This window comes from Carassius carassius, chromosome 27 (assembly GCF_963082965.1).
Source record: "Carassius carassius chromosome 27, fCarCar2.1, whole genome shotgun sequence".
Classification (NCBI taxonomy): domain Eukaryota; kingdom Metazoa; phylum Chordata; class Actinopteri; order Cypriniformes; family Cyprinidae; genus Carassius; species Carassius carassius.
In genome coordinates, this window is record NC_081781.1 from 23,020,841 (window position 1) to 23,044,037 (window position 23,197).

A 23,197-nucleotide genomic window follows, 5' to 3' on the forward strand; every position below is an offset into this window, starting at 1 on the left:
TTTGAGATGTATTTGAAGATGTTTGTGGCATTCCAGTGTCCAAATGAAATCCAAAAAGGAAACACGTAGGTTGTGGATCTGCATATAGTGTGGTGTCACTACTCAAACAAAAAAGTGAATCAGAGTAATTGCTGCATGAATTTAATTTCCTCCACTATATACCTCTTTGCATTAGCTATTATTAGATCAATTTTATTCAGAGTGGAGCTGTAGGGATTTTACTGGTTACTGTCCTTAATCACACGCGCTAACATGAAATGTTTTGAGTGTAAATGCTGTGCTTCTGTTGTTCTGTAAAGACTGAATAAATTGAATGCTGGAAAGAAACTCTGTCATTTGTGGAGGAGGACCAAGGTCCTTCCTGTGTATGCTGCCATTCACATACAACAAGGAAACATTTCATGCAGGAAACAGAACTCCAGATTATAAATTCTTCCCAATACACATCGGTAGCCAGTCTAGCTCTTCAACAGTAAAGGAAACAAAAAGGAAGTTAAACAGAAAGACGTGGTGCAACTATTGTGCTTTATTAGATATAGAAAGCAAAACAGAAGAAACAGAGTCATGCATCATTGTGTCAACTGACACAGGATCCCAGTTGATTAAGAAAGGAGAGAGGGATTGAATCGTGAGGTAGAGAGGGCCTGAGGGAGGGGCTTACAGCACTGAGGAACAAAAGAGAGAAAACATCGAAAAGAACAATCACCTCAGAAATTCCATCGCCCAATAAAACACATCAGAAGTAAAAAAAGAAAAGAAAAGCCCAGTGCTTTCAAAATGTACTTGTTTGATGGTGTAATAGATTTGAGTAGAATCAAATCTATTTGAAATAGAAATAGATTAGAAGTTTCACTTTGGCTAAGACCTGACCTTGAAGGGATGACTTGGGGGTAATATGAATCCATGCAGAATTTATTCTAAAAAAAAGTCTCGCCCACAAACCTGTGGAACAATTTGTCAATGGATCGTTAATCTCAAATTGTCACCATGATTTAACTTCATTTGAGGCATGTTAAATTGTTTGCAGCTTGTATAATTGTGCTGATTGCCTTATTTATATCAATAAAAAATTATTTACAATTATATAGATTTTTGAATCTCTCCATAGTGTTACATTTAAACAATTATAGATATAGCATACTTAACAATAAATACAGCTATTCATAAATTATATAATAAAAGATCAATTTTCTTGTCAAAATTAGCATTTGTTTTTACATAGCATGTGCTCTCCATTCACAACCTTTATGAGCCCAGAAGGCTTTTGGTAAAATAAAGTAAATCTCTCTCTCTTTAGACAAGTTTCCAAAAATTCATAATGCAGCTAATGCACTTAAAATACTTTCTCACAAACCACACAGAACCATTAATAAACTGTCAAAATAGGCTATACAAATAGTGCTGAATGTTAGAGCTTCATATCAGCTGTAGAAACATGAGCAATTAATGTTCGATGTTTAGAAAACACTGTAACAGATACAGAAATAGAGAGAAAAATCATAAGAGAGCTGATGGACTGAAAATATTCCAACAGAAAATCCCATCATGTGTTTGGTTCAAACTGTAGCTTAACATTCAACACCTACTGACAAAAGAGAGTAACCCAGAAACCCTGCTCTTAGTTTAGTAAAGTACCGTAGAGTTGTGAAAGAGTAACCAGGACATTCTGCTCTTAGTTTAGTAGAGTACCACAGAGATGTAAACGAGAGTAACCAGGAAACTCTGCTCTTAATTTAGTAGAGTACCACAGGACTGTAAAAGAGCGTAACCAGGAAACTCTGCTCTTAGTTTAGTAGAGTACCATAGAGCTGTGCCTTGGTGAGACTGTCCTTACGTGACAGCCCTAGTGTGCCAAATTTTTGGTATGGCTGCTGTGGAGGAGGTGGTGGGGTTGTTCCCTGAGGGGACATGCTGTGCCTCTCGGGTTGGTAATGCTGTAGCTCGGCAACCATGTCCAGAGATCCATGGTCAAGTGACTCATTTGAACTGTTGGGACTAACGTCAACATACTCCGTTACCTGGCCCCCGGCTGCCACCCCACCATCCTTGGGGCTGTAGAGGCTGTGCTCGGACTCTTGGCTATCCTCCTTGGAGTGGTAAAGGTGAGGTTGGGTTTGCTGCTGCCGTAGGCCTGGGCTGCAATCAGGGCTGGGGCTAGAGAAGGGATCTACTACCCCAGCATGATGGTGGTATACGTCAGTACCCTCCTGGAAGCTACTGTAGAGAGGACCAAGGCGAATTTTTGCAGGCCGGACAGAGAAGTGCTGCTCAGAAAAGCTGTAGGGTGAGGCCCGCCCAGGACTGCGTAATGAGTGGGCACTCAGATCTTCCACACTTAGTTGCCTCCACCGACCAATCAGCTCTTCTTCCTCAGGAGCAAAAGCACTTCCACGCCGGCTGTCACCATAGGTGATGCTGGGTGAGGTGGAAGTTGGCAGGGGCTCATAAGGTTCACTGTAACAGGAGGACATTGTTCTACTGTAGATGGGAGAGCTACCATTCTGATGGTGGCTGGACTCAGGCGGTTGAAAAGTGTGGCCCTTGGAAAAGGCGCTTGGACTCTCCCTCTCCCAGGAAGAGTCACTCTTGTGCTCATATTCACCCCCATCTCTCCAGTCCATGTAAAGGGCTTGGTGGCGTGGAGAAGATGCAGCACTGCTTGGGGGATTCTGACCCTTGTCCTCTGACCCTCCTCCACTAAAGCTGGAGTAAGAGCTAGAGCCTCCTCCCACAGAGGTTGTAAACTTTCGGAAGTGGTCCTGCGAGAAGCCGGGCTGCAGGGACATGGATCCTTCTTCTGGGTTGCTATCAGTGGAGTTCTGGGGTTCATACACTGTCCGCTGTCCATGGAGGTCCATGCTGGGTCTGCGCTCTCGTCTCCGTTCGTCAGGGCAATAAAGTGCTGTGTCACTGCTGTAAAGGTCTGATTTGTAAGTAGCTCGGAGGCCAAGGCGCTCAGTGCTACCCACAAGGCTTGTGCCCACAAGGAAACCCTGGCGTTCCTGGGGTTGTGGGCTAGGTGAGCGAGAGGCTTGACTGCTGCAGACCTCATCTGGTTTCTCCAGGACCTTAGCAATGACAGAGGCAGGCACTGTGTCGGCATATGGGGAGTGGCAGAGTGAAGAACCCTCCATGTGCAAGCTTACACGCTCCTGAAACTCTGCAGGCAACTGAAAGAGAGTAAAACAGATTTCCATTAGATGGACCCAATGAACAACAGGAGTTGAAAGACTCGCACACTAAGAGAAAAATATAGGCTCTTATGGAATCCTATTTGGGAGGGATAAGAGGGCATAACAGCTTAGGTGAGGTCAATATCCTTAAGAGGCAGTAAAAAACATACAAGAGATCGGTGAATGGAATCAAAGTACCCAGTGAAAACCATTTGCAAAGCAGGCAGCCAAAGATGTTGTTAAAGGCCAGTATTAAATCTTCAGACAAGTCTGTACTAATGGTCTATGTAAGTACATGGTTTTTAGTATTTCAAAATTGGCCAGAGGGAAGAACTCAACTACACACGGGAAGAACACTGACACTATACACGGAGTACTAGGCATCAATTCAATATCACAACTCTTTTTTTTTTTTTTTTTACCTCTCATTTCTTTCACCATAGCAACAAGAAGCAAGTAAATTGCAGCTAATTAGCTAACAGAACATGGCTTATTATAGAAACATTATAAGAGAAGCCAAGACAAAGTAAAAACTGTATTCCTTCAAAATCAGTAGGGTTGGTCTCGGTTCAACAAATCCAATTTGATATCTAATTCATGCAACATCTGTTGACCTTCTGAGTGTTGTCGCATCTGAGATTTTTTGGGATGCTTTTAAAGAAATTTCTTTATGGTTATTCAGAAATTCAGAATTTTTTCTCATAACCACGAGACACCTTGTCCAGCTATGTCCAGCTATTTTAATGAATGCTTCGTGCCAACGCTTTGGCAATTTCATATAAAACAATATTCAAGGCTGAATTCCTTGAGCACATTGTGTAACAGGCACATTGATGTTTCCATTCCAAATATGAACAGGTTTTTACAGCAGGCAGCTTTCCAACATAAGTCCCTGTTCTAGGCATCATGGCATAAGGCTTGGAGCAGATTTGAAGAATAGACTGCCAGGATTATTGGCACAGTACTACTTAAATATCCTCCAACTTTCACCATGCCAGAAGAGTCATCTATTCTTAATTGGAACAGAACCTCAATATTTAAACAAGAACATAATTTACTGTGGTTGACCTAAATATTAATAGATATACCACTAAATAAAAAGAATCCTGCTTCATGATTTCCTACAGTCTTTCAAAAAGAGTTTACTGGTTCAGTGACATTGCACTAAAGGGGATAGCTGAGTTTATTTAGATAAAATACCTTTGGAAAAAGATTGTGTGTATGATATCCAAATAGGCTATATAAAAGCTTGGAACAGAAGTTTGGCTATAAATAACTTATCCAACACATTGACAGACCAGTTGCAAATTTTCTGTTATGCTCTTTTGTTTGTTCAATGTTAAATTTATTGTTGTTAAAGAGAAATGTGCATTTCATTTTTAGATACTTAATATTAGCGTATATATATATATATATATATATATATATATATATATATATATATTTTTTTTTTTTCAATCAGCTTGATTTCTGAAGGATCTGTGACACTGAAAGCTGGAAGCTTTAGGATGAGAGGAAAGGCATTTTAAAATATTAAAATTTTAGATTCTCTGTTTGCTGTACTTAGTTATATATTTATTATAAATTTTTTGATCAAATAAATGCAACCTTACTGAGCAGAGGAGATTTGTCTCAAAACCATTAAACATTTTTACTGAGCTTTTTTATTATTTTTTTTTTTTTTTGGAATGGTGGTGTATATTATAGGCTTTATTTTATTTTTAATATTTACCCTGTTTTGAAAGCACAAAAAAAAGCTTTTATAATAGCTGTTATAATTAGTCATTCAATATCTGAGCGCAAACGCTCTATGGGATTGACTCCCTTTTGCAGCCAGCCTCTAGCGGCCAGTTGACAAATTACAGTTTACGTCACTTCCGTATAGGCTTCACGAAAGAGAGCGGGAGGTTGCTGCTTGATTGAACCTTACAGGCAGTGTTGCCAGATTGGGCGGCTTCCCGCCAGATTGGGCGGGTTTGAATTTGATTGTGCGGGTAAAATTTGTCTTGGGCGGGTGGACAAAATTTGGGCTGGTTTGGGGTCAGTTTGGCGGTTTTCAAAAATATAAATTTTATAGGCTAATTGGCTAACAAACAAGCTCAAGTGTGCATATACTGCATCCGGACAGTCATCACGTTGTTATAGACTGCAGTGCAGAGGTGCTGATGCTGATGTGGACGTCGCGGCCGTGCTTTTAGCCAATCACTAGTGATCTACAGACACATGTGATGATTCATGAGCAAAAACGGATCTAATTTTAAATGTATGAACTGTATGAGTGATCATAATGCCTAAATATATGTTACATGGTAAAGAGTGGGAGAGTGTTTTAACACTCAAAACGTGAATTACACCTGTTGAGGGAAAGATGACACCAAGACTCTAATATTACTGCAACTCCTAAAATAGAGCACATTTAAATTATTTAATTTATAACATAATCTATTTAGATCTAATCTATATCTAAACGATCTTGTCTTTTATCTTTTAAACAGTACAGATTGGTATATCTTCTTAGTTTTGACTGTGCAAATGTAATGTTCTACAATATGAACTTCACAAAAGACTACAGCCCCTATAAGGGCGGTATTGTTTCTCATGTGGACCGCTGTGAAAATGAATTTACATACCACCTCAGTGATAAACTCATGGATTCGGATGGCGATTATTATTGTTGTTGTTGTTAATTTTCATACGGTATTTATCGATGAATGACAACACAGTTTTGACTGTTATATGTGTGCATAAACAAGTGTGAAATACCTAATTACGTTGCTTTTTCCTATCACTTATATTGGACACTTATGCATTTAAATTCTGACTGTTGACATTGAAAATGATGCATATGTTTTTTCGAGGGTATCTGTAAATCAATTGTAAATCAATCAAACGTTTTGACGGTGACTGCTTGCATAACCTATTTTAATCATATTCGGTAATTGTCTTTAATGTGTTTGCCACCATTTGATCCATGGGAAATTTATCTAACGTTATTATTTAGCCTATTATTTAGTTTTAAGGAGTTAAAATGGCTCTTAACACCTTTTACTGACATTGTTGTATCACATTATTTTGTTAGTTAAAGTTTTGGGCGGTTTTTTGTTGGCGTGGGTGGGTTTTTGTGAGCTTTTGGGCTGGAAATCGTCCATCCAATCTGGCAACACTGCTTACAGGATGGAAAATCATGCACATCCTTATAAAATCATTGTTAATTAAAAAAAAATTGCCTAGAGAAAGGAAATAATGAAGTAACTAACAAGTTTTTTATGCCACAAATTACTGCATACTGTAGCACCCAAAAATAAAGTAATAATGGACACATCTACTCAGCAAGGTTTGTCTGCCAACTTACCTCAGATAACTGGGCTCTGTAATGTAACTTATTACACTGCAAGAGCTGTGCAGCCAGGTTACAGTCCTTTCTGTACAAGTCCTATTAAGAGTGGTAGAAAAGGAACATTAGGTAATGAAAAGCAAATACACCATCCTTTGAAAGACCTTCATTAAGCCTCAGTGTGTAAAAGAAATCACATTTTCATTATTTCTCTTACATTGTCTTCTCTCAGTTTCTCAATGGTCATCTTAGCTTCCATGAGATGATTGTTAAGGACAATGATTTCTCTGCTAAGAGCCCGTTTCTCATCGTCGTGGTGCTGTGACTGGATTAAAAGGAGCACATTTTCAGTAAAAAAAAAATCCATGTGCAATGATATAGGCCCTAAAAGACCACCAGTATTAACATAGACAATTCCACACTGGGAGAAGTCAGTGCACGTGTTTAGTAATTCTAGGATATACCTGCAGCAGATGGAAATTAATTAGCATACTGAAAGAAACATCAATAGAAGGCTGATATCAGATGATTTTCTTTCATACCTGAACCCATAACCTTCAGGGTCATCACTGACGTCTTTATAGGCGCAATCTGTTGCTAAAAAATGTGTTTACTATAACAAACTCAGAGTAAACCCTGAGGGGTGGATCCTAATACAGACATGTAATAGTCATACAATGTACTCCAGCAGGCAGGCTAATTATAATTGAATTGTTTCGAACTTCAAATTAACAAACAGGCTGTGATGCAGATTTTGCGAGCATAATAGACTCACTATCACACTGTCATGTGAAGGCGGACAGGCTGCTTTAATGGACTATAATTAACGTCAGGGGCACCCGTTGCAGTTTATTGATATTCAAATAGACTCTTAGTGCATTCAGCGCTATTGTACATGTTTAACACGTTCCCTAATCTGCCACATCAGAAAACATGCACACACATGGACAGAAAGTGTGGACAGCGATGTAAACACTTTTAGCCGAAAACCCATTTAATCAGGAAAACACTTAAAGAGGTAGATGAGTACTCGTAAACACATATGCAAACAAAAACATTCACACATTAAAACAAAAAAGCAGTGTGTGTGCGTTCACCCAGACACCTCATGTATAATTTGTGCTTTTTTTAGTGTGTGGCCAATGTGTGCACTCACATTTCGGTGGATTTTATCCTCTAAGTCCTGGTTGATCCTCTGCAGTGCTGAGTAACTGCTCTGAATTCTGTGGGAAACACATGAACAAAACGTCTTTTTTCTAATCCAGCATGCACTGGAAGGTTTTAAATGCCTTCCTTATTTCTTAGATACATCTGTTAGATAATCAAATGTCGGTTGCCAAAACTCTTACCACCTGTTCATCTTCCACATTATATTATGGTATGTGTTGCAGCATCAATTCATAGCATTTATTTTACAATGGACCGAGGAGCCCAACACATGGCCAAGCTATAACTGTATAACTGACTCCTACGCACTTGGCATTGGCCAAGTGAAGTGAAACAATGTGTCCCAATTCGCTTACTATCCATCCACAATAGTAGGCCAGGTTAGAAACAGTGCATCCCAAATTGTAGTATGAATAAATATTATGGCAAAAGCACCTTTTTAAATGAAAGAAAATTCATAATGGCAGCTGCCACAAAAAAAAAATGTATATAATGTGAAGAAGTCTGTGATACTCTCTATTATTCACCGTATCTAACTAAACAGTATTCACAGCTAAATGGTTGCTATTTTCTCCCCAAAGAGAGTAAAAGAGACCTTAAGTAAAGGCATAATGCAGAGTTGTGATGTGTGTGTGTGTGTGTTTTGTTTTTCTTTCCTTGAAAATGGAGTTCACTGTAGTCAATATGGCAGTCATCTCAAATGGATACTGACACATAGTGGTGTGGAAGCAGCAAAGCCAAACATTTTAATTTACTGATGATAAAGGCCCTGTCCCAAATGACAGACTTTATGTGCACTTGCAGTCTTGCTAATTTACAATGGCCATCATGTGCTTGTGTCCGTCAAGTCCACAAGACCATAGGACAGGGATCTCCAGCCCTGCTCCTGGAGAGTTACCATCCTGCAGACATAGGCCCTGTCCACTTTATTTTCAAAACCGCAGCTTTTTCAATGCGGTTCGGCCATTCGTCCACACGTGAACACAGCACTAGGTCATTGAAACAGGACATTTTTAAAAATGCCTGCCAAGGTGAAGAATTTCAGAAACTCCGGTTGCAGTGTAATCGTGTAGACAGCGAGACCGGAGATTTTGGCTTGTGACATCAGAGCATGCGCTGTTATCTCCGCCTACTGGAAACTCTTTCAGGCTTCTGATTGGCCAACATGGCCTTACAGTTGAGATTATATTGGCACCTGTTGGCTTGGCATGCTCTTGACAGTGCTTTATAGCATGCTTTTGCGTTTTCATGTGGATGGAGATTTTTTTTTAAACGGAAGAAGGAAAAACTCTGTGGACATGGCCTTAAGTTCCAAACTTGCAACACCACACCTGTCTGTAATTAACAAGTAGCACGAACTCCTCGATTAGCTGGTTCAGGTGTGTTTGATTGGGGTTGAAGCTAAAATCTTTAGGATAGTAGCTCACCAGGAGCAGGGTTGGAGACCCCTGCCTTAAGCCCTAAACACACTGCACGATTTTCAGCTGTCCCAGACAAAGGACTGGCATTGTGAAACAGTCGTGGTGATTTCTGTGATTGTGGCTCCTAATCGGTGGTCCTGAGTTGTACAGTGAGAGAGGTTCAAAGACGGTCGTTGTCATGGTCTTACGACCACAGATAGCCTATGATACAGCATGATCATCGCACAGTGTGTTTGCTGCTACGATCCACGTTTACTGACTAACCAATAAAATTACGACATGAAATCAATGTGACATAAAACTGCTTAACTCAAGCTCTCCTCTTTTGCCGTTTCCACATATAGCACATATAAAAAAATACAACAGCTAAAGTGATTTATCATGATCTTTTTGTTTGCTGCAAGTGCATGCTGATGTTTTATTCTTTTAAAGTGCATTGCCTAGTCTAATGGGTGTCATCATCGCACAGTCTGCACACGTCGTAGCCAAGTTTATTAGATCCACGTCGCACTGTGTGACATGCAGTGAATTTATAGGATTGCTGAAATCGTGCAGCGTGTTTTGGGCCTTAGGGTGTCCCAGTCTTCAGAATCTTACAGAACGATGCTAACGAGCGCCCCTTTTGCGGCCGTTTTGTGCCCTCAATGTGCAGTTTTGCTGAGCCCGCACTGAGGCAAGCTCCAAAGAAGACTTCCACCCAGCAGTTAAAGCAACATACTGTCATGAAAGTGTGGACTCAGAGGAAGACTCCAAGAGTTAAGGGTGTGATTTGGGATGGGACCTGCACTCTACAGGTTCAAATAGGTTTTTAGTTAAATGCCTGCATTTTTTTACTGCAAAATACTTTGGTAATACATCAGAGTTTTTACTCGTCTTGGAAATGGCAGTTGCAAGTGGTTTAATGGAACTACATGGGTTGTCAGAACAATTAATGTTATCTAGCAAAACAGTGCGTTATCTACTCTGCTTTTACAGTCTTCTTGTGTTTCTAATTGCACTCTTGCAAACTATTCCAACTCAAACTTTCAGGCAAAATGTTTTTTGAATAAATAATTGTCAGAAGCTTGATGGTGGTGACATTCAAGTCAGGTTTGACTTTGAGTTTGTTTATAGCCAATGGTTAGTTTTATATATATATATATACTTGGACACGATCTCCATCTGTTGTAAAGCTCAGATCCTGTCTGCAGTCTGTGCACAAATTCAAAAATTGATTGACGTCAGCTTTGGTTGTGATAAGCCATTGGCTCTTGACCAACTGCACCATGCTAATATTCGGGAGTATCTTTTTGAATAAGATGCAAGCGTTTTGATGGAACGGGATCATTTTGAGCTAGGTTTAGAGTAGAGTGGGGTTAGGTGCTCCAATGAAAGTATACATTTATATAAAATGGTTTCTGCTTAAATGGTTTCTATGCATGCAAACAACTAAAAGCAATGGAGTACCCTGAAGAGTTGGTAGTGAGAAAGTGTTGGATCTCAACATGGCAACCCCCGAGAGTTAACTAAGTACAACTAACTATGTACAATTAAAACAGTCTTAATCAGGTTACTGATATCATATTTTTCAAAAGTACTGTTTGTTTATTTCTTTAGTAGTAAAACTTTTTTTTAATAAAGCAAAAAATACTAAGTGCAATTTTATAATACATTCAAAACACCACTGTAAAAATAGTTTCTGTTGGATTAAAGTCAGGGATTTGACTAGGGCAATCTATAACCTTAATTTTGTTTGTTTTTAGCCATGCAGATATGAACCTGATTATGCCCTGCAGCATTACACAATTATGCTTTATATTCAGCTCACATGCAGATAGTCAGAAGTAGCAGACAATTATACTTCAGAGGTGTGTTTCCTGAACAACAATGTAACTTTCTTAATCACCGTAATACGATGCACTGTTGGAGAGACAAGCCTGTGACTAGCTACTGTTTCCTGAAAACAGGAACTTTGTCAAATATGTCATTCGAACAACCACATTAGTTATAACTGTCATTAATGATATTAAGCAAATTAATTTTGGATTATTGCTGTAATTAATGAACATGTTCTCCGTTATTTAGCCATATTTTGCAGCTTCCCTTACATCACTCCAGGTGCCCCTGTAGTAGTATTGCAAATACAAATTTCAGAAATTATGTTTTAATGTTTAAAGTAGAAGACATAAACAAATTTGTTAATGTATGGAATTAACAATATAGATTGCAATACATGGACTTGAGCAAAATACACAAGCTAACATGTCCTAGAAAGAAAATATGCTTCAAACCACAGGTTAACAGCTGTAGCTCCAACCACACAATTCTGTAATGCTGTTGGCAAATGTTTGTTGGAAATATAGATTTGGAAAACTATTATGTTGGTAATACTGTTGACCATAGTTGGCTAATGATGCTTTTGGGAAACACCATAATTTGACACCTGCAAAAATATCCCTATACATTCACAGTGCGGTCATCATGTTTTACTGTTTACAAATTTTTTTTTACTGACTCTTTACCTTTACAATTAATCCAGAACATGGCAGCAAGATTAATTTTTTAATGAGCCGAAAAGAATACACGTCACACCTCTGTTTTACCAATTTGCACTGGTTCCAATAGCTGCTCGGATAATAATCAAGGCAATGATGTTTGCCTACAAAACCACCACTGGCTTTGCACCCCTTTACCTAAATTCATTACAACTTATGTGCCCTCTGGAAGCTTGCATTCTGCAATTAAACGTCTCTTGGTTGTGCCATCCCAAAGAAGCACAAAGTCACTTTTACGGACTTTTAAATGAAAGAGTTAGTTCACCCAAATATTGAAATTATTTCATTTATGACTCACCCTCATTTCGTGAACGCACTCACAACAGACCCAGAAGAGAATACAATGCTGAAAAATTTCATTATTTTTGTTATTTCTGGACCAAAATGTATTTTCGATGCTTCAAAATATTCTAACTGACCCTCTGATGTCACATGGACTACTTTGATGATGTTTTTCTTACCTTTCTGGACATGGACCGTATACTGTACACACAGCTTCAATGGAGGGACTGAGAGCTCTCGGACTAAATCTAAAATATCTTAAACCGTGTTCCGAAGATAAACAGAGGTCTTACTGGTTTGGAACGACATGAGGGTGAGTTATTAAATAGATCATTTTAATATTTGGGTGAGCTAACCCTTTAAATGTTCCTTCCTGGAATGACCTGCTCAACACAATTCCAGCAGCTGAGTCCTTAGCCATCTTCAAGAATCGGCTAAAAACACATCTCTTCCATCTTTATTTGACCCTCTAACTCTAGCACTCGCTATTTTAATTCTATTCTTAAATCTTATCATATCATCTAATCATATCTTTTTGTATTCTATCTGTTTTCTTTTCATTTATTATACAATTAACAAAAGCAAAAAAGACCTCTGATACTAGCTTGCTCTATTTTTTTCTATCTGTTTTCTTTTTATTTACAATATTATTTAAAAAGCCCTTGCTACGTGTACTGCGTTAAGCTAGCTGAGACTTGTTATAGCACTTTTATATCATTGCTCTTTTGTTGATTTTGACTGTTTCCATTGTCCTCATTTGTAAGTCGCTTTGGATAAAAGCGTCTGCTAAATGACTAAATGTAATGTAAATGTAACTGCTTTACAAGAAGACTTGCAACCTACAAAAAAAATGTAATTTTGATTATTGCCTACTATATAGAAAAGAAGTAGGAATATTTGGACACTTTGGGAATACTTTGTGTCTTGACTAATATAAACCCATACTATGAGAGGAACATAGGCTACAATAAAATTCAAAATCAGGTGGGTTTCAAATACTTTTACACTACTGTATTTACCTTAATTAGTAGAGTAATTTTAATGATTTAAGATTTAAAGGTCAAATGCTATAGCCTACATAAATTAAAATCACAAATATAACACTTGAAAAATATCAGCCTACCAACAAAAATCCAATGTTGTGCTTCTCTAATATCTTTTGCAGCAACAGCAGGTAAATACTTAAAGAGCATAGTAAAGTAGGCAAATTGAGAGCCAAGTTGATCAATTGTTCAGTTAGTTACCATATGTGAATAGAAAGCTCCACTATATTAAGGCCAGATGCTATTGTATCCGCTTGTCTTACCGGCGTAATTTGTCGGTGAACTTGTCGAGCTCCTCCTGGGCTCGGCGCAGCTCGGTCTCCAGGTACTGCCTCGTGGAGTCAAACTCCCGCTCTAAAAGCTCCAGCTTATTAGTGGTGTAGGAGAGACGTTTGCGCAGGTCTTCCTTCTGTTCCTGCAGAGAGCTGCATACACATGCGCATGTGATTACATTTGCTTCATATGACAAAAACTGACAAAATAGTCCCAGAATCCGTTCTGCATGGATCAGACAGACATTCAGGATCAATAAAGGGAATGCAAATTTTTGTATGAATTACACCCTTAGTTTGGACCAGATTTATGAATGTATTTATTCTTTATTGTTGCTGACATGATTGATAACTGTCAAACAACCCACTGATCACATTTAGTGCAACTCAAACACACTCACATTAAGAGTGCCTTGGTAAATCAGGTTTACTGACCTTTTTAATCCCTAACACTCATTTTTCCCGTTTCCCACATTGATCCTTCGTCACATGACCAATGCCATGTACAGACGGTCTATTTATAGATCAAACACACAAGCAGGGATGGGGTGGGAGAGATGGATGGAACCAAACACAGCTTTTTATGATACGCAAAAGAGAACCACTGACGGCGTCTAATGGTTTAATATTGATGAACAGATGTGTGGTGAATGGTAATGACTTTCTGACTGTTGACAGAGCCGACGGCTTTCACCATGCCACAAAACTCGTTTGATCAGACGGCCAGACGACACGTGTCTAAAGCAGTGAGGATGAAACACGTCTGAGCAATAAATGTACTGGCAATCGATATACACATGCGAGCACACACAAGCCACCACAGGACAGGAGACAGCAGAAAACACACCAAAAACTGTTATCACTGCTGATGCTTCAATACAGACAGGCAATAAGCAAAAGCATTAAGCCTGACGTAAAATGAAAGCTAGATTCCCCTAACAAAATGTAGTATGGTGACACTATAGTAATATTATGAAACTGAATAAATAACAATATGCTATTCATGGTACTCCATGTAATGTCAATGAACACCATGCTAATACTATATGTTCCAAAATAATATGATACATTGCTAAAGAACAAGCTGGTACTATATATATATATATAGAGAGAGAGAGAGAGAGAGGGCTGTCAAATGATTAAAAGATTGATTGAACAGATTTCTGTAAATAATTCTGAATACTTGCACATAACTTTGAATGCTAAAAGTTTTTAGTTTAAAGCTTCAGTTTTAGTTTGCAAGTGTACTAGTGACTTAAAATAAACCAAATTTCATAAATTGAAAAAGTAAAATTTGCACAGATTTCTGAAAATAATTGCATATAGCGAGAAAATTTTTACATTAACTACTTAATAAAAAATGCATAAAATGAAATCGTAAAAACAAGGGCTATCAATTGATAAAACAAATTCAATAATTAATAGCACATATTTCCAATATTTCAATATTGTAAGACACCATTGCTAGTTGTCAAAATGTGCCTGTTATTTTTTTTCTTTTCTTTTCTTTCTTTTTTTTCAGTTCAACCTTTCAGCTATAATATACCTTCATTATATAATTTATTTTCCTTTTTTTGTTTCTTTAAACAGCATTACTTAGCAAAACAATACTACATCCATAGTCACAAGTGGATTGGAGAGCAGATGATTATGGTCCTTTCTGTGTGTACAGTAGCACAGTCTTGGGTCAATCTGTCACAGCTCAGCACTCGACAGAGATGCACATGGTTAATGGGATGACTGCGCTGGGCAGATGACAGGGTTGAGAGAGCATCTTACCTCTTTTTCTGATGTTTACAACCATTCCGGGGTGTTTTAAGGGCTGTTTTCCCAATATATATCTTTTTCATGGTTTTTCGCAGTAGACCACCTCTCATGAAGGTCTGTGTATGTATTCTCGGCTCCCTAACAGGGATTCCACTTATTCCTGCTTGAGTCTGAGGTTAGGTTTCCCATGCAGCCCTGACAGACCGCTGGAGATCCTGCCAACAGAGCAAAGAGAGTGGCTGGTGGCACTTGCAATCATATTACAAAAGAATAGCGACAGCAATTAAGAAAGTGTCATTAAACTTGCGATTCATCTGGAGCTTCGTGCATGAAACTGTCACGGCGAGAATGAGCCCGCGGCGACAGGCGTAATTAACCTCTTTGGGCCGATGTTTCGGTTTGACTGGAGGTGAAGTGATGAGACTACTTGCGACTTCATCAAAAACATTCACATGCAGAACTTTACGTGTGCATAGATGCGCATAGATAATATATAGAGTACTGCAGTTTGGAGAATATTTATACCACACATTTATGGCAACTTTTCCACTAATAGGGTTCGAAACAAGGCCCGAAACTCTTCAAAAGTTTGAAAGGAGGTGCTCGAACTTCAGAAAAGGATTGTCAGTCTCACTAGATTTTAAACTAGCTACTGAATATATACTGAATATTTACTGAAATTTGTTACCAAGATTTGGAACATGCTAAATGTGTTATTTTCTTAAAAATGAAGTCTTATGCTGAGCAAGGCTGTACTTATTTAATTGAATATACAATAAGAGTAATATCTCTTTCAGTGTTACTTGATCATTCAGATATCATTCCTATATGATTGTGATGCGGAAAATTACGTTTTGCATCAAAGGAATAAATGACCTTTTAATATATATTAAAAGATAAAACTTATTTTAAACTGTAAGAGCATTATTGTTATTAACTGTATTATAGTACTGCATTTCAAAGGTTTTTGCTCTAATAGGGGAAATACATAATGCAAGGGACAGCAAAACATTTTTGGGCAATTAAAATGAGTGAATAAATATATTTTTTTAATAAAAATGAATTACATATCAACATAACATGTGAAGGTCAATGCATTGTTGTATCATTTTGTGGATTATTTTAATCATTTTAATTTTCAAGGCACCACTACACTAAGAGAGAGGTTTACAATAATAATAATAATGATAATAATAATTAACATTCATTTTAAATATATTTTGTCCCCAAAACGTAGCCAGGACCGTGCACACAGACACACACACACACACGCGCGCGCGCACGTTTGTTTTTGTGTAAAGTGTGTTCATCCCATAGGTGTAATGGTTTTTATACTGTACAAACTGTATATTCTATGGCCCTACACCAACCCTACAGCTAACCCTAACCCTCACAGGAAACTTTGTGCATTTTTACTTTCTCAAAAAAACTCATTCTGTATGGTTTATAAGCGTTTTGAAAAATGGGGACATGGGTTATGTCCTCATAAGTCACCCTCTCCTAGTAATACCTGTGTCATACCCATGTCATTATACAGAGTTGTGTCCTGATATGTCACAAAAATAAGAGCACACACACACACACAATAATTTACCTCCAGTGCTTTACAAAATGTTATAATGCCATTTATTAAATCCTATTCATGGAAAGTGCCTTTTTACTTGTCTGTTTTTATTTTTGCACAGATACTTGCACTGAAAGACATCATTTTTCCTGTCTTCATGTCACATATTTCCATCCAGTTCATCAGGTGAGGAATGAGAGATTTTTGTGACAACTGATTATGCATTTCTCTTTGGTTTCCCCCCCACCTCTGACTCATCGCACACTCATTTTTTTCTCTCTCCCGCCTGAATCACCGCAGGGTGTCAATATAGCACATCTCCCTAAATCCTCACCCACGAACATGTACCACATCACGAGGGGCAAGTATAATCCCACAGCGGGCCACAGAACCCAATGCGTCTTATATCACGGGGGACTGCAGCCGCTGCATTGGCTGCGCTTGATGTTTCAGAAAGAGCAGCTGACATCTTAGAGGCACGAGGGAGGGAATGAAAGACAAGTGGAGATGGAAGATTAGAGGGGAAGGAGTGAGACGGAAGAAAGGAACGAGACTTTGTATTCTGCGCCTCTCAACGCAGAGACATTATCTCCCAGAAAACTCCCTCATCGTATGTGCACACATGGCTGCACTGGCATACATCCCATGATGCACCACACATGCACTCGTGGACCGACATTCATCCCACAAAGTCTTTGGATCAACTAAACAACATGGAATCAAATTGGACGAGGGTTGCCAGGTCTGCATAACAAATCCAGTCCAATTGTTAATAAAAATAACCCTATTCCAGTTCTGGTAAAAAAATATAGTCAAACCGGGAGATGGGGGATCATCTAGCCCTGTGGACTAAAAAACAACACGTGGAAACAGTGTGAAAGTCGCCCAAATACCATAGACTTGCCAACAATGCTATGAACCAAACTTACATCTGGAACTCATGATAAACAGTATCATTCATTTCTTTAACACCAATAATATATGTGTGTGTGTATATATATATATATATATATATATATATATATATATATATATATATATATATGTATTTTAAAATATTTCAAACTACCATTGTTTATTGGTTAAATGGACTTTGGCGTGTATATGCTACACGATGGGTAGGTTTAGGGTTGTAGGGTGGATGCGTATCACATGTACACACAAAACCTGCATATCATATGCACTGCAGCAAATTTTGTATCATGCATGTGATAACTATATATTATATGCATCAAAGTCCATTTTTTCGTATATATACCACGAGTACTTTACAACATTTTTATTTGGTGTACTATTTATACGCATTTTCATGATATGTACTTACTATCATAATAATAAATGATGCACAATTACATGCAACTAACCTTAAACCAAACCCTAACCCTGTCTATATAGTAAATGCATGTAGTTCATTCACATTCATCAGTACTTAAATGTATAATGACACTTTAACAAGGACACCTTGGCTTAAAATAAAGTGTAACCCTATGAATATATCTTTAATTACATGTTGTCATAGGAAAACCAAATCAGTAAATACAGTAGTTTAATGTAAGTCTTACAAACCTAAAATATTAAATACCGTTTTTAATGTCTGGGGTCTATTAAGCTAACAATAAATGCATTTATTTGATCAAAATATAGTATAAAATCAATAATATTGTTAAATAAAATTATTATATATTGCATAATTATTTATCATTATTACAAATGTTGAAAACAGCTGCTTTCTTTTTTTCTTTCTTTCTTCAGGATTCTCTGGTGAATAAAGTTTAGAAGAACAGCAGAAATTAACTCACGGTTCAGTGAAGTAGACAGCAATAGTACGCTTCCTGAGCGAATCTAATTCAAACTTCTAACTCATGAGTAAGTTCGAGTCTGTTTCATGAATTTTTTCACTGATTCATGAAAAAGAACTGGTGCAGAATGAGGGCATTTGTTTTTGAATTTTGAATTTGATCGTGCTTTGCACTACCACATATAAATACACTCATAATTCTCCCGAGTGTCACCAATGCATTTGAAATCACTATAAATATTTTAGTCACAGTCTGTACCTACAGTATTTATAGTATTTTATCAGTTCATTTTTTTCTCAAATCAGTTCACTGAGACAAAAGCCAGAGGTAATAGTTGGTCCCCAAACTAAAGTGTGACCAAAATCCTTCTATAGGAAAGTTTCTCATAATTGTGAAATTTCAAAGCATGTTAATTTAAAAAATTCTGTTTTTATAAGTAACTACAAAAGAATGTTTGGAGTGTGAGTGTGCGCAGTTTGCATTGTACAAGGAAATGTCCACATAACATCAAGTTAAAAACCCCATTATAATTCCCATAGGAAAATCTGGAAGTGGAACACATGTTGAGTTTTCAGGGTTATAACGTCACAACTGATAGTCAGCAGGAGCAGCCTAAAGAACGATTTCCACATTACTTTAGGATACTGTTATTGCCAATACAACCCAGACCTTCAGTCTCCACATTCCTGGCCAAAAAAACCTCCTCAAAAGTCAAGTCGGAAGCACTCCTCCACATCGCATTCAGGTCTGGCTCCTTTCTAGCATGAAACGCCCACTTTTTACAATGCGCTAAATTCCCAATGGATAAAATCGAGTCCTGTCCTACATTTATTTATTTATTTATTTATTTTATTTTTCTCTCATTGACTATTTTGTTTCAATCTGAAATACATCACGTTATGGAAGTATGACGATTTGTGAATGCCATGTCATTCTGACTTTAAAAAGAGAAGCCATGATATTCACACAAGACACAATGGACCAATCCAGTCATTTATCTGCACTGACTTGATTTGTTGTTACTCTCTCTGTCTCTTTCGCCCTCTATCTATCACTTTCAATCTCACATCATCCCTCCATCCACCAGCCACCCACTTGCAAACAGCGGGGAATAATTATGGCTTAAATGGATTACGCGGCCTGCAGATGGCAGATAAACGAAGAGGAGAAGAATCGGGACAGTCTATCCAGGCAGAATTTTGGATGAGCAACGGAAATCTGAGAAGCAGCAGCAACATGTCACGCCGAAGGCCATGATAAAATGTGTCATGGTGCCCAGCAAATCAACTGGGAGTCATTTAGATCCATTTTTGTAGAAAACTAGGATAGGAAACTTTGCGGAGACGACATCTTGTCATGACACTGAATGAGGTGAATTGTCCCAGTCGAGTTTAGGTTTTCAGTGCCTAGCACCTACCGTTTGATACCTTCGAATGCAATAATGGTTGATAAGCCATATCAGCAGCATCTCACAAAGTCCATGGGTCATATTTTACATCAAAGTTCAAATCAAAGAAATAATACATCAATGACTTGCATTTATATTTAGCATCAATTATTGAAACAATTATCTAATAAAATACTTAAATAATCATTTTCAGTAGGAATTATTTCCATTAAAGCATCTTTGTGAAAATAGTGTTTATATGTTTATATACAAATATCAATAACACAATGCAAAAAAAAATATTTTCAGCAAAATATATTTATCCAAAATATGTTTTTCCATTATTACTATTTTGATGTAAAAAAAACAACTAATTAAGTGACACACACACACACACACACACACACACACACAGAATACCTCTGAGATGCAGGGATATGCTAGTATATAAAATATTAAATCTGCAAGCCTGAATGTTGGCAGGCTGAATGGTACGTAGAAATTTCTGAACATGCGGGGATATGTACACATACAACAGCAAAAAGATGCACTCACAAGTGTTAAAAATAGCAGCACCGATTGATTTAAACCATGTTTTAATAAACAATTCTTCAGAACAGATGAGAACATCGGAGCCCAAGGCTGCAAAACAAAGATTGTTTTCAGTCACGTCGCTGGGGATATCATTCAACTGAGCCACATACACTGAAACCAAGAGAATGATCATATGCAACAGTTCTGGACAGTCTAACTGTGCTGCTGTATGAGCAGAAGTCACTCTTTAGCCTGGAAAATAATCATTACTTTTCAAAAGACCCTCGTCGTAATGGGTTTACACAATAGTTACACCGCAGCAAATTTCTGTTACTCTAATAATCTCATATGCATCGTTACATAATATATGTACGTATTTCTAAACATATATATTGCAGACTGTATTACAAAATGACAATTTTACCTTGTTTTGAAATGGCAGACCACGCATGCGTCCATTTTTTTGACATATCTCAACACAATAAGTCTGAATCATATTTTACCTTCGAAGAAATTATAACTAAAGCCTGTTTCATATTAAGATTAGTTTGCGATGCATTAAGCTTATTCCCCTAGTTCTCATGAATGTAATATAAAATGGCATATTTAAAAAGACTATATATATATAGATATATATTTATATATAGTTATATATCGGCTTATGGTGATATTATAAATATAAATATAGTTAAATTATAAATTAAAATCTAATTTAACAACATAAATGTATGCAGTAGTCTCTATTTTCTCGTAGTTTTATGGGGTGAAATCTGATGTGCACGTTTTTGGCAGGCTTTGCGAGATTGACTCATTTATATACAAAAAGATCCTACTGTAATTTAAAAAAATGTAACTTCCTGTCAAATGTGAATGGATCTCGTGCTTTTTTACTGTGTGGAAGAAGAGTTAAGGACCAAGAAGGAGCAATTTCAGTGTGTTACAACAGATTTGCTGCACTGAGGGGTCAAGGCCATGCTGGCCATTTGCAAAAAATTGAGATGATAATTGGTGTTTCACCTTATGTTTGCATATTCTGTCCATCAGCCCTCATGTACCACCTTTGCAGAATCATCGCTGACATAATAAGTGATTATAACAGAAGCTAACCAACAATCACTTCCTTTCTACTCAATTAAAATGACTTGTTAATTATTTAATCCAGCACTGGGAATATTAATACGACAGATTAAATTTTGGTGCACTGTTAACTTAAACCACCACCTATACTAGATTCCACATTAAAAACTGCATCCTCCACACAAACGATTAGGTCTGCTTTCTTAATATTTGTATGCATTTTAATGTATCCAATGCAGTTTATTGAATTCGTCTAATTAGTTCAGATATGCAGGCAGGAAATGTTTTAGGAAATTAATGTTGGACTGCTGTATTGCGAGCTGACGTCTTAATCGAGGCGATCCACTGTGACAAGAGGCTTTCATCATGGACGCAGAGTCCTCGCAAATATATTTACTTAGCACTTTTTCATTTCTCTTAGCAACACAAAGCTAAAATCCATCAGCATGCTTTGGAGGGTTTCTGTTTCACCCTGTAATCTATCATAATTAATGCGAAGGAGGGGGAATCCCCAATAAATCCGTCAAGCCCCCCCACTGAGCTTGAGTCATACCTACCCCCCAAACATGACTTCTATACTATAATATACAGCAGCGGCAGTCAACACTTAGCATGCTCATAAATAATATCCCAAGCCCCATCTCTGAAGTTGCCTTTGGGAACTGCTATCTGATGACAGCACATGCATGGCTTGAATCTTCTCCAGCCAATGGAAAGGTGCCGTTCAGTTTGGGAATGGCCATTATGTGGCTTTCTACATCTCTAAAATGCAAATGTAACTATTCAAGAATACTCAGATGTGATCCACAATGCATTACCAACCCAAACAACTGAGCTTCCAGAACAGACTGAAGCTTTCTAAGCAGCCAAACCCCCGTTTTCTGGTGGAGAGCGCGGGCATCGCTGCGAGGGTGAATTCCTGCTGCAGTCCGGGCATCAGGGATGGGAGAAAGAGAGGGGTAGAGGAACAGAAAATGACAGAAAGGTGAAGCCACTTACCTTATGGTCTGCATCTCCTTGTCCGAAGCCTGGAAGAAGGAAGAAGAGGCAATTAGTGAAAGGAACGTGCGCCCGGTTCCCGAAGCTGCCGAGGCATCACTGCGCAGTCTGAGGCACACACCGCCGCTCTCTCTCTCTCTCCTTCTGTCTCTCCCTTTTCTCTTGCTCTCTCTCTACCCAATGGTGCCAGTGTACTTCTGCACCGAGCTCATGTGTGAGGAGGGGAGAAATCTTGACAGATTAAGTGCGAATGGAAAGCACAGTCACAGCTTGAATGCAGATACACAACATCATACACGCCGCCCCCTCTCCTTCCTCCTCCCCGAGAGAAACTCACTCATCGGCTTCGCCAGGATCCACAGGATGTGAGGACAGACAGCAGACCAGAGAGAGGGAGCGGGTGAGAAGAAGAGTGTGAGAGGGAGAGATGGTGTGAGAGAGGGAAACAGGTGGGCTCATCTGTTGATGAAACAATCACAGGGAGGGATGATCCACTTTCTCGCTGGCTCGCTCTGTCTCTCTGCCGCCCCATGAATAATGCAAGAGTGAGATTATGTCACATTCCCATTCAGATTTAGTGTGCAGCAGTGACCAAGGGCTGTTCCAGTCTTATTAATTCAACACCAGGCAGACAGTACGTGATCCAATGTGGGATAACACATCCAAGCTAGTTTAATAGTTTACAAGCCTAAAATCTAAATGATAAAGCTGATATGCTATGTATAGTATGCTAATTTTGTAAAGTATTTAATAATATATGAAGAGTTTAGATCACTTGGATACTTAATCAGGTTTTTTTATTATGTTATCATGTTTATATTGTGTTTAACTTTGTTAGTTAACT

At 38.1% G+C, this 23,197-nt stretch overlaps 1 protein-coding gene across 1 annotated transcript; it reads right to left on the reverse strand.

Moving 5' to 3' along the window:
- Positions 1-508: 508 nt before the first annotated feature.
- On the reverse strand, positions 509-22,771 carry LOC132107027 (brain-enriched guanylate kinase-associated protein-like). Its single transcript, XM_059513156.1, has 7 exons — positions 22,354-22,771; positions 15,006-15,208; positions 13,218-13,379; positions 7,664-7,730; positions 6,725-6,832; positions 6,526-6,606; positions 509-3,170 (listed from the first exon to the last, which is right to left on the reverse strand). Exons 2-7 carry the CDS (start codon positions 15,101-15,103, stop codon positions 1,785-1,787), a joined length of 1,902 nt encoding a protein of 633 aa, XP_059369139.1. The 5' UTR covers positions 15,104-15,208; positions 22,354-22,771; the 3' UTR covers positions 509-1,784.
- Between the last annotated feature and the right edge of the window lie 426 nt (positions 22,772-23,197).

Coding starts and splice junctions, on each gene's coding strand:
- LOC132107027 (XM_059513156.1), bottom strand. CDS start 15,103: ATGAGAGGTGGTCTACTGCGAAAAACCATGAAAAAGATATATATTGGG. Junction 7,731..13,217: donor TTCACCGACAAATTACGCCG/GTAAGACAAGCG, acceptor TGTTTCCCACAG/AATTCAGAGCAGTTACTCAG. Junction 6,833..7,663: donor AGGATAAAATCCACCGAAAT/GTGAGTGCACAC, acceptor CTTTTAATCCAG/TCACAGCACCACGACGATGA.